Source organism: Coregonus lavaretus (assembly GCF_964263955.1).
Source record: "Coregonus lavaretus genome assembly, chromosome: 15".
NCBI lineage: Eukaryota > Metazoa > Chordata > Actinopteri > Salmoniformes > Salmonidae > Coregonus > Coregonus lavaretus.
Window position 1 is genome coordinate 9967489 of NC_140002.1, and position 11764 is coordinate 9979252.

Here is an 11764-nt window from a genome sequence, read left to right on the forward strand (position 1 = left end):
ATTGTCATGTGATCAAAATAGGAAGTGGCGTTAGTCGTCTCGTCTGATTCAAAGGTGCTAGGTTGGGTGGAAGCGCCCGAGATATTTGATTATTAACCTTCAAGGTTTCCCCATGAAAAGACGAAATCCTTCGTGTTTGATAGTGACGACCATGGGGACACTTTTTCTGCTTATGGTGGTATTATATGGTACAATAAATTCACAGGTACGTAGCTCCTTTCGTTTCTTTTCATGGTATGGACTTACCTGTTTTACTGATTGTCTGCATCATGTCCTTCCTTGCCCTTGTTGAGTTAGCTAACAGTTGCCAGAATCAATAGTTACTTGTCAAATGTGCTCCATTACATAAATGACAATATTATCTCACTTAAAACCCTGTTCAGAACAAACTGTCTGTTTAGAACAGGATCCTGTCTGTCCTGTTAAGAAATCCTGTCAAAATACTGGGCTGCATTCAGTACGTCTTTATGTACTGAACGACCAGTTGAACATTTACGTCATTTAGCAGACGCTCTTATCCAGAGCGACTTGAACAACGGGGATGGATTGGGTTGTGGTAAAGGCCCTGTTCGAGAGCATCAATTCAGCATCAAATGGGGATTGACTGATCTACAAATAATAATGAGTAGTTAATTATTGTGCAAAATGATTTGGAGATCAATCAGTCGGCAGTCTCATGCACTAAAGTCCCACAGTGGTGGTGTCATAATACCCATAAAACCTAGCGGCCAAACAGGGAAACGGTTTCAATCGTTTTCCAGCATTCATTTTACTAAATGCTAATTAGCTGCTAATGTAGCTATCATAAAGAACCACAAATGACATTATTTGGAAGAGACTGCTGAATCGAGGCAAAGGTAAGAATCTGTTACAGCCTGAATTTGAAATTGGTTAAATTGAGATTTTGTGTCACTACACACAATAGCCCATAATGTCAAAGTGGAATCCTGTTTTTAGAAATTGTCACAAATTAATACAAAATGTAAAGCTCAAATATCTTGAGTCAAAGTATTCAACCCCTTTGTAATGACAAGCCTAGATAAGTTCAGGAGTACAAATGTGCTTAACGAGGCACATAATAAGTTGCATGGACTCACTCTCTGTGCAATAATAATGTTTAACATGATTTTTGAATGACTACCTCAGCTCTGTACCCCACACATACAGTTGAAGTCGGAAGTTTACATACACTTAGGTTGGAGTCATTAAAACTCGTTTTTCAACCACTCCACAAATTTCTTGTTAACAAACTATAGTTTTGGCAAGTCAGTTAGGACATCTAGTTTGTGCATGACACAAGTAATTTTTCCAACAATTGTTTACAGACAGATTATTTCACTTATAATTCACTGTATCATAATTCCAGTGGGTCAGAAGTTTACATACACTAAGTTGACTGTGCCTTTAAACAGCTTGGAAAATTCCAGAAAATGATGTAATGGCTTTAGAAGCTTCTGATAGGCTAATTGACATCATTTGAGTCAATTGGAGGTGTACAATGGATGTATTTCAAGGCCTACCTTCAACCTCAGTGCCTCTTTGCTTGACATCATGGGAAAATCAAAATAAATCAGCCAAGACCACAGAAAAAAAATGGTAGACCTCCACAAGTCTGGTTCATCCTTGGGAGCAATTTCCAAACGCCTGAAGGTACCACGTTCTTCTGTTCAAACAATAGTACGCAAGTATAAACACCATGGGACCACGCAGCCGTCATACCGCTCAGGAAGGAGACGCGTTCTGTCTCCTAGAGATGAACGTACTTTGGTGCGAATAGTGCAAATCATTCCCAGAACAACAGCAAAGGACCTTGTGAAGATGCTGGAGGAAACAGGTACAAAATTATCTATATCCACAGTAAAATGAGTCCTATATCGACATAACCTGAAAGGCCGCTCAGCAAGGAAGAAACCACTGCTCCAAAACCGCCATAAAAAAGCCAGACTACGGTTTGCAACTGCACATGGGGACAAAGATCGTACTTTTTGGAGAAATGTCCTCTGGTCTGATGAAACAAAAATAGAACTGTTTGGCCATAATGACCATCGTTATGTTTGGAGGAAAAAGGGGGACGCTTACAAGCCGAAGAACACCATCCCGACCGTGAAGCAGGGGGGTAGCAGCATCATGCTGTGGGGGTGCTTTGCTGCAGGATGGACTGGTGCACTTCACAAAATAGATGGCATCATGAGGAAGGAAAATTATGTGGATATATTGAAGCAACATCTCAAGACATCAGTCAGGAAGTTAAAGTTTGGTCACAAATGGGTCATCCAAATGGACAATGACCCCAAGCATAGTTCCAAATCCTATAGAAAATGTGTGGGCAGAACTGAAAAAGCGTGTGCGAGCAAGGAGGCCTACAATCCTGACTCAGTTACACCAGCTCTGTCAGGAGGAATCGGCCAAAATTCACCCAACTTATTGTGGGAAGCTTTTGGAAGGCTACCTGAAACGTTTGACCCAAGTTAAACAATTTAAAGGCAGTGCTACCAAATACTAATTGAGTGTATGTAAACTTCTGACCCACTGGGAATGTAATGAAATAAATCAAAGCTGAAATAAATAATTCTCTCCACTATTATTCTGACTTTTCACCTTCTTAAAATAAAGTGGTGATCCTAATTGACCTAAGACAGGGATTTTTTAACTTGGATTAAATGTCAGGAATTGTGAAAAACTGAGTTTAAATGTATTTGGCTAAGGTGTATGTAAACTTCCGACTTCAACTGTACAATTATCTGGAAGGTCCCTCAGTCAAGCAGTGAATTTCAAGCAACGATTCAACCACAAAGACCAGGGAGGTTTTCCAATGCCTCACAAAGAAGGGCACCTATTGGTAGATGGGTAAAAAAAATGTTTTATTAATTACACTTTGGATGGTGTAGCAATGCATCCAGTCACTACAAAGATACAGGCTCCCTTCCTAACTCAGTTGCTGGAGAGGAAGGAAACCGCTCAGGGATTTCACCATGAGGCCAATGGTGACTTTATAACAGTTACAGAGTTTATTGGCTGTGATAGGAGAAACCGAGGATGATCAACAGCATTGTAGTTACTCCATACTAGCCTAAATGACAGAGTGAAAAGATGGAAGCCTGTACAGAATAAAAAATATTCAAAAACCTGCATCCTGTTTGCCATAAGGCACTAAAGGTAAACTGCAAAAAAATTGCCTAAGTTATTAACTTTATGTCCTGTATACAAAGCGTAATGTTTGGGGCAAACATTTCACATCACTGAGTACCATTCTTCATATTTTCAAGCATGGTGGTGGCTGTATCATGTTATGGGTATGCTTGTCATCGGCAAGGACTAGGGAGTTTTTGAGGATAAAAATAAATGGAATAGAGCTAAGCACAGGCAAAATGAAAACCTGGTTCAGTCTGCTTTCCAACAGACACTGGGAGACAAATTCCAGCAGGACAATAAGCTAAAATAAACAACCAAATATACACTGGAGACAACATTTAATTTTCCTGAGTGGCCTAGTTACAGTTTTGACTTAAACCGGCTTGAAAATCTATGGCAAGACTTGAAAATGGCTGTCTAGCAATGATCAACAACCAACTTGACAGAGCTTGAAGAATTTAAAAAAGAATAATGTGCAAATATTGTACAATCCAAGTATGCAAAGCTCTTAGAGACATACCCAGAAAGACTCGCAGCTGTAATCGCTGCCAAACGTGATTCTAACATGAATTGACTCAACGTATTTAATCATTAGTCTTTTATTTTTCATGAATTCTAACGTGTATAAAATAAATATATTCCACTTTGACATTACAGAGTATTTTGTGTAGATCGTTGACAAAAAAAAAGACAATTAAAGACATTTTAATCCCAACTTGTAACACAACAAAATGTGGAAAGAGTCAAGCGGAGTGAATCCTTTTTCTGAAGGCACTGTACCATCAAGTTTATTACATATCAATCCATTTCAACAGTAAATCAAATACAATAAAATCATTAGGCCTAATCAAATAATTTCCCATTAGAATGCATAAGGCAATATGTTTTTTGTTTTTTTGTCAGCAATCGGAAACATCTGGCCTAAAACAAGATTACAGACTTCTAGGACGACCACTGTACAAATTGGATATCAACTGGCCCAAATATCCCGAGCTTTTCAGCGGCGAGGTATTTGGAGTGGCTGTCAACCAGTATGCCGGTGTGGTATATGTTGCACAGGTCAGTATGTTATCTTCATGTCCTGTATTTTATTTATAACAAATGGTGTTATGATACAAAACTGAAAGAGACAAAGGGAAAAGAGAAAGCCAGGCTTAAAAAACAGATTAACATAACATTATCATTGTAAAAACAGTGCTGTGAGTACAAATGTAGGGTATTAGGTATTAAATAGCCAAACTTCTATGTCCTAGAGAGGTGAGACAGTGCCAAAGGTGCTGGTGTTCACCACAGACGGAGAGTTCCTACAGGCCTGGAACACAAGCACCCTGGAGATGCCCCATGGGATCTTTTTGGCCGACGCCTACACCAACCCCACCGTGTGGGTCACGGACGTAGGAAACGGTGAGGCCTCACAGCAGACCTGGGCCCGGTTTCCCATTAGCGATGGAACTTAAGCTTATGAGTGTTTTATCGATGCACCTTTCCTACAACGGCCGAAGATGTAACATGCGTTTCCCAAAACACCGGGCAGAGAGAACGGTTGCTAAGTGCGTCGTTGGAGCATGTGTCGATACTGATAGGATCGAAAGGAAGGGAGTGCTGCTTTCAGATCAGCTTTCTTCATTCAGCTCTTTCCTCAACATTGTAATTACAGTGCATTTGGAAAGTATTCAGACCCCTTCACTTTTTCCACATTTTGTTACATTAAAGCCTTATTCTAAAATGGATTAAATAAAACATTTTCCACATCAATCTACATACAATACCCCATAATGACAAAGCAAAAACAGGTTTTTAGAAATGTTTTTACATAAGTATTCAGACCCTTTGCTATGAGACTTGAAATTGAGCTTAGCTGCATCCTGTTTCCATTGATCATCCTTGAGATGTTTCTACAACTTGATTGGAGTCCACCTGTGGTAAATTCAATTGATTGGACTTGATTTGGAAAGGCACATACCTGTCTATATAAGGTCCCACAGTTGACAGTGCATTTCTGAGCAAAAACCAAGCCATGAGGTTGAAGGAATTGTCCGTAGAGCTCCGAGACAGGATCGTGTCGAGGCACAGATCTTTGGAAGGTTACCCCAAGATTTCTGCAGCAATGAAAGTCCCCAAGAACACAGTGGCCTCTGTCATTCTTAAATTGAAGATGTTTGGAACCACCAAGACTCTTCCTAGAGCTGGCCTCCCGGCCAAACTGAGCAATCGGGGGAGAAGGGCCTTGGTCAGGGAGGTGACCAAGAACCCGATGGTCACTCCGAAAGAGCTCCAGAGTTCCTCTGTGGAGATGGGAGAACCTTCCAGAAGGACAACCATCTCTGCAGCACTCCACCAATCAGGCCTTTATGATAGAGTGGCCAGACGGAAGCCACTCCTCAGTAAAAGGCACATGACAGCCCGCTTGGAGTTTGCCAAAAGGCACCTAAAGAACTCTCAGACCATGAGAAACAAGATTCTCTTGTCTGATGAAACCAAGATTGAACTCTTTGGCCTGAATGCCAATCGTCACGTCTGGCGGAAACCTGGCACCATCCCTACGGTGAAGTATGCTCGTGGCAGCATCATGCTGTGGGGATGTTTTTTAGTGGCAGGGACTGGGAGACTAGTTAGGATCGAGGGAAAGATGAACGGAGCAAAGTACAGAGAGAGCCTTGATGAAAACCTGCTCCAGAGTGCTCAGGACCTCAGACTGGGGCGAAGGTTCACCTTCCAACAGGACAACGACCTTAAGCACACAGCCAAGACAACGCAGGAGTGGCTTTGGAACAAGTCTCTGAATGTCCTTGAGTGGCCCAGCCAGAGCCCGGACTTCAACACGATCGAACATCTCTGGAGAGAACCTAAAAATAGCTGTGCAGCGACGCTCCCCATCCAACCTGACAGCGCTTGAGAGGATCTGCAGAGAAGAATGGTAGAAACTCTCCAAATACAGGTGTGCCAAGTTTGTAGCCTCATACCCAAGAAGACTCAAGGCTGTAATCGCTGCCAAGGGTGCTTCAACAAAGTACTGAGTAAAGGGTCTGAATACTTATGTAAATGTGATATTTCAGTTTTTTTTTATACATTAGCAAACATTTCTAAATACCTGTTTTTGCTTTGTCAGTATGGGGTATTGTGTGTAGATTGATGAGGGGGACAAACAATTTAATCCATTTTAGAATAAGGTTGTAATGTAACTAAATGTGGAAAAAGTGAAGGGGTCTGAATACTTTCTGAATGCACTGTATTTCACAATACTGGCGACGTATCAGCTCCTATAGAGATATTACCATTTACGGCTGCAAATATTTAGGTGGCTTATTCTAATGCTTACCCAATAAAAATGCTCTAAATCACAGATTTTGCACATTGCGCACGTTCATCTGCACCATTAAATATTTTGAGACAAATTACAGACTGTAGCCTACAAGTAGCAAATAGAACTCAATTGATTGAACATAGCTTACTTGTTTATCTTTTAATGCAGTCATTGCAGTTTTTATTTGAAGCCTATTTTTATATGTTGCTTGTTTGTATCAATTGCAAAGACATTGGCAACTTTGTATATGTAGTCAACTTTGTTCTGAAGTTATTGAGGTCACAGAGAGATGGATAAACCATGTGGTTGTATGTTTAGCGGAGATCTTCTGTGTATAAAGTGACGCGGGAGGGCAAAAAAGCATCTAACAACGCACTTAGCTGTTCTACGAGTGGTCTGATGCAGGCCTTAGATTACGAGCGTTTTCAAGTGCAACGTTAATAACGATGGTTTTGGGAGACCGCTCTGAGATTTAACGATGGTCCAACGAAGGTTCTAACAATGAACTTAGCCTTAATGAGCCACTGAACACGCCGATTGGCACGTATTTTTCTATTGCTCATTAGAAAAAGGAAATTTCAGTCTTGGAGGTGTGTTTCTTGACCGATTCCGCGTTTTAGTTAATGATGATTGGCCCCTATGAGACACTGTAGATGCAGAAGCCTATTTCACTTCCTCAAAATCCCCAGAATGAATCTAAGAACTCATGAAATCTGTAATATATTTTTACATTTTTGCCGAGGATGTTTTAGATGCACTATTTTAGATCTAACTAAGGTGTTTGGTGCAGTTTTTCTCAAGTAAAAAAAGTGTTGTCTTATGTAAACAGTCGGAGCTGCTGGGCAGGTCTGTCTCACTGTCGATGCTATTGGATAGAGAGCAATCACCGCAGCTGTTCACCCCATGTTAGTGGGCAAATGGACAACGTCAAATCAAAACCTAACCTTCATTTTCCGGTGTGACACACAGATGTTCCAAACTCTGTTTTAGACGAGACTGACTTTATGACCAAAATCATCCTATTTACACTTTGTAGTCAATTTTGACACTAGAATAACTGTTTCTGACTCATATCGATGCCACATATGCCGTTTTCAAAGGGATTTGTTGCTTGTTAAAGGCAGATGCTTTTTAAGATGCTTTTGGGAAACCAGGCCCTGGGTCGTGTTCATTAGGACACGCAACAGACAACATTTAGCAATGGAAAACTAAAATAAGCGCTATTGTGAATGTATTCTATGTACTAAACACTTTAGTATAGACAGAATACGGTGTATTTACTTCATGTTAGTCATACACACATCTGGCTGATAAACAAGGGATCCAGCTAAAGTGCCTTGCCTAATAGAACACTGTTTTTACACAACCTCATCACTCATCTATTTCCCAAAACATAAGCCTCCTTGACCTGTCTGCTGTCTCATTGCTTAGATTGCTGCTGTAGTCTCAGTGTTGTGAGTGACTGTACTGTATTATTCCTATCCAATCTGTTGTAGGCCCGTATGGTCACTCCATTAAGCAGTACTCTCCCTCGGGCAAGCTGCTCCAGGTGCTGGGCTCAATGGGGGAAGCCGGCTCTGGGGTCAACCCTCTCCAGTTTGACCAGCCCGCTGAGGTCTTTGTCCACAGCTCTGGGGAGATCTACATAGTGGATGGGGACGGAGGGATGAACAACCGCCTCATCAAACTGTCCAAAGGTGATGATGACGTTATAACCACAGAGAGCCTAGAATAAGTTATGAGTTCTATATGTAATTATGTGGTTATAACATTACGTTCTGTGCCACAGCCACGCTTCCAGAATGCCATTTACATAAAAATTGAATTTCTAGAACAGACATACCCATTAAAGTTCTGGTAATTCAATATGTATGGCCATTAATATGATATGGTGATACTGCCCATTGAAATAACATAATGCTATAGCAATGATGTGATCCATGTTATAACCTCTATATGGTTTCTTTATAGACCTGGAGGTGCAATGGATGCACGGAGAGAAGGGCCAGGGCCTTGCACAGTTCTACATCCCCCATAGTGTGGCTGTAGATAACTATCAAAGGGTAGGTGCATTGTGCAGGTCTCTGCTGTACAAGCAGTGCTGTGTTGAAGTCAACTTACTTTTTACATTGACATTTTAGTCATTTAGCAGACGCTGTTATCCAGAGCGACTTACAGGAGCAATTAGGGTTAAGTGCCTTGCTCAAGGGCACATCGACAGATTTTTCAACTTCAAGTTCAAAACATTATGGTCCAATATTGTGAAGTGATGTCTAAGCAGGCAGCTCGTGGTTTAAATGCTTCACAAGCTGAAATCCAAGTCTCATCTCACTCAACTTTATAGAACTGTACCTGATACAGATTGATGGCGACATTTTCGTAGTGCAAAGGAATTGTGCAAATTGCAAGAAATACTGTAACCCTCATAATTTTGCAGTGAAATGTAGTGTGAAACTTTTCTTCAATTATATGCGTTATAAGGAGGCGATTAATTTAAGTAGAGTTTAGTAAGCAGAGCATTACATAAATACACAGAGTGTAAAAAACATTATTTCCATGACATAGACTGACCAGGTGAAAGCTATGATCCCTTATAGATGTCACCTGTTAAATCCACTTCAATCAGTATAGATGACGGGGAGGAGACAGGTTAAAGAAGGAGTTTTAACCCTTGAGACATGGATTGTGTATGTGAGACATTCAGAGGGTGAATGGGCAAGACAAAAGATTGAAGTGCCTTTGAACGGGGTATGGTAGTAGGTGCCAGGCACACTGGTTTGAGTGTGTCAAGAACTGCAACGCTGCTGGGTTTTTCACGTTCAACAGTTTCCTGTGTATCAAGAATGGTCCGCCACCCAAAGGACATCCTGCCCACTTGATACAACTGTGGGAAGCATTGGAGTCAACATGGGCCAGCATCCCTGTGGAATGCTTTCGACACCTTATAGAGTCCATGCCCGACGAATTGAGGCTGTTCTAAGGGGGAAAGTGGGTGCAACTCAATATTAGGAAGGTGTTTCTAATGTTTTGTACACTCGGTGTAGTCTCCTCTTTATAACGCATATTATTAAAGCAAAGTTTCAAATTAAATCACACTGCCAGATTATAATGAGGTTTATGGTAAGTTTTGCATTTTGTGGTAAGTGTGTGCTGTGGTGTTGTGCAGGTGTGGGTTGCTGACAGAGGAAACAAGCGAATCCAGGTGTTTAATTCTGTGACTGGAGACTGGCTTGGAACATGGGGAAGCTGTTTCAATGAGGATGCACCCTACTCTGTCAGGTTGGTAGTGATAGTCTCAAGATTTACCTGTCAGTCTTAGTGTGTTTCCTTTCATGGCCTAACTGGTTTTGCTGACTGCAACTCAATATTAGGAAGGTGTCCTATATAATTCTCCCCATAGGTTGACACCAGACCAGAAGTACTTTGTGGTTGTGCAGCTGAACACCAATCAGATCTCCCTGCTGGAGGCTCCACCTGTGGGTGTGATTGGTCAGTGCCAGGTGGTCAGTGTCATCCAATTGGCTGAAGACGTCAAGCCCCACCTAGTGGACCTGGACCTGAAGACGGGGGCTCTGTATGTGGCCGAGATTGGTGCCCAGCAGGCTCAGAAGTTTACCCCATTCAGCCTGGGTACTGGCTTCCTGTAGGATGGTTGATGCACTCTATTATAGGCCGTGTTCCAGGCGGACTACATTGCAGACACATGCCAGATCTCAGAACGCATGGATTGGTGTTTAACATATCAGTTAACCAAATTATATGATATAGCAAACTGATGCCTGACTGTTCAGTTGATGACGTGGGCACAGAACCATTGGCTGATGCAATGCAACGTCTGCAATGTAGTTGGCCAGGAACACGACCATAATCATTTGGTAAGAGGTTAACATGTATATTGAAATATATTCAAATGAGCCAGGCAAAGCACTTATTGGACAAATCAAAGATGCCATTTTCTCCCTATACTGCTCATTTGAATAATTATTTACCCCAAGCTCACTAAGGCATAAAGTCCTGTGTATGTAACGTGCTACGCCAATCAGGAACTCTTAACCAGCTCTGTGTTTACTGTTTAGTTCTTATGGAGGTATAGAAAAGTATTGCATGTCCAACTAACCAATCTCACTGGTCATTTACTTTAGTGGCTTGATGTTAAACCTCATGATACTAACTGTAAGTCGCTCTGGATAAGAGCGTCTGCTAAATGACTCAAATGTAAAAATGTAATCCTGTTACTTAATTGCATGAAGAAAATGGTTATAAGAACCATCATTTTATGTTTTTAAAAGCAGCCACGTTTTAAAAACATCAAAGTGGCTTGTGCTCTATGAGATACTACTACTATCAAGTGAGAAATGAATTTTCTTACTGGCAGTATGTTTGGCACTAGGATCACAGTAATATGACCAGTGCTATTCAGATTAGATTTGAAAGAGTTCGGTCTCTTCCGCTAGCCTGTATATCTTTTGCCAGGGGAAGTGTCTTGATATATGAAATGTGTGGTTTTGGGTTGAAAGTGTATAACATAAGCTTTCAATGCATAACATAAGCTTTCAATGCAAAGCATAACATAAATTATTATGCTTGTGTGTGCATGTGCATGTGGTTTCATTGGAATTACGAGTCATATCATCCTGTCTTTTTTGTGTTTTTACCCTGGGGAACAATTATCTTATTTTATGGGGTAATGTTTACATTGCTTGGCCCTGAATATTGTTTGTGGTTATATGGACTTTTTGGAGATTCTTCTATATCATATTTTGTTAATTTTGATTGTATGAATGTACTGTGATTTGTTTATGCTGCTTTTAAAGTGCCATATCTTAGTCATGCTCAGCAACATTGAATGTTCATTGATTTTTAATGTTGCTTGTTATTCTTTCATTTTCAAGGGTAAAGGTTGACAGAAACCAATTTTGTCATAGTGATAAAGCTTCCCCTGGCTTTTATTGTCTGTCATTATTTTGATGCATGAATACCAGTGGGGGCTGCTGAGGGGAGGATGGCTCATAATAATTGCTGGAGTGGAGTAGAATAGCTGGAATAGAGTGAATGGAATGGTATCCAAAACATGTTTGATACCATGCCATTCCAGCCATTATTATGAGCTGTCCTCAGCAGCCTCCACTGATGAACCCACAACCCCTTCATGTAAAGGGATTCTGAAAGCAGCCAGGCAAAAAAAAACAGGAATTGCAGTCTGAGTGACAAATATAATTAGATTATCAGTCCACAGTAATTGCAAACAAAATGCTTTTAGAAATCTGATTTAGTAGAATAGATAATTTTCTGGAGTTGGGGTGGGTGCACAACAATAGGGCAACCCAT

General features: G+C 40.9%; 1 protein-coding gene across 1 annotated transcript; it reads left to right on the plus strand.

The window, feature by feature from the left end:
* The first annotated feature begins 6 nt into the window (after nt 1-6).
* LOC311142851 (NHL repeat-containing protein 3-like) lies at nt 7-11300 on the plus strand. Its single transcript, XM_084178549.1, has 7 exons — nt 7-205; nt 4036-4191; nt 4386-4536; nt 7933-8133; nt 8408-8499; nt 9603-9715; nt 9837-11300. The coding sequence occupies exons 1-7, from the start codon at nt 113-115 to the stop codon at nt 10081-10083; spliced, it is 1053 nt and encodes a 350-aa protein (XP_084034675.1). The 5' UTR covers nt 7-112; the 3' UTR covers nt 10084-11300.
* The last annotated feature ends 464 nt before the right edge of the window (nt 11301-11764 follow it).

Coding starts and splice junctions, on each gene's coding strand:
- LOC311142851 (XM_084178549.1), top strand. CDS start 113: ATGAAAAGACGAAATCCTTCGTGTTTGATAGTGACGACCATGGGGACA. Junction 8,500..9,602: donor CTGTAGATAACTATCAAAGG/GTAGGTGCATTG, acceptor GGTGTTGTGCAG/GTGTGGGTTGCTGACAGAGG. Junction 9,716..9,836: donor GATGCACCCTACTCTGTCAG/GTTGGTAGTGAT, acceptor TTCTCCCCATAG/GTTGACACCAGACCAGAAGT.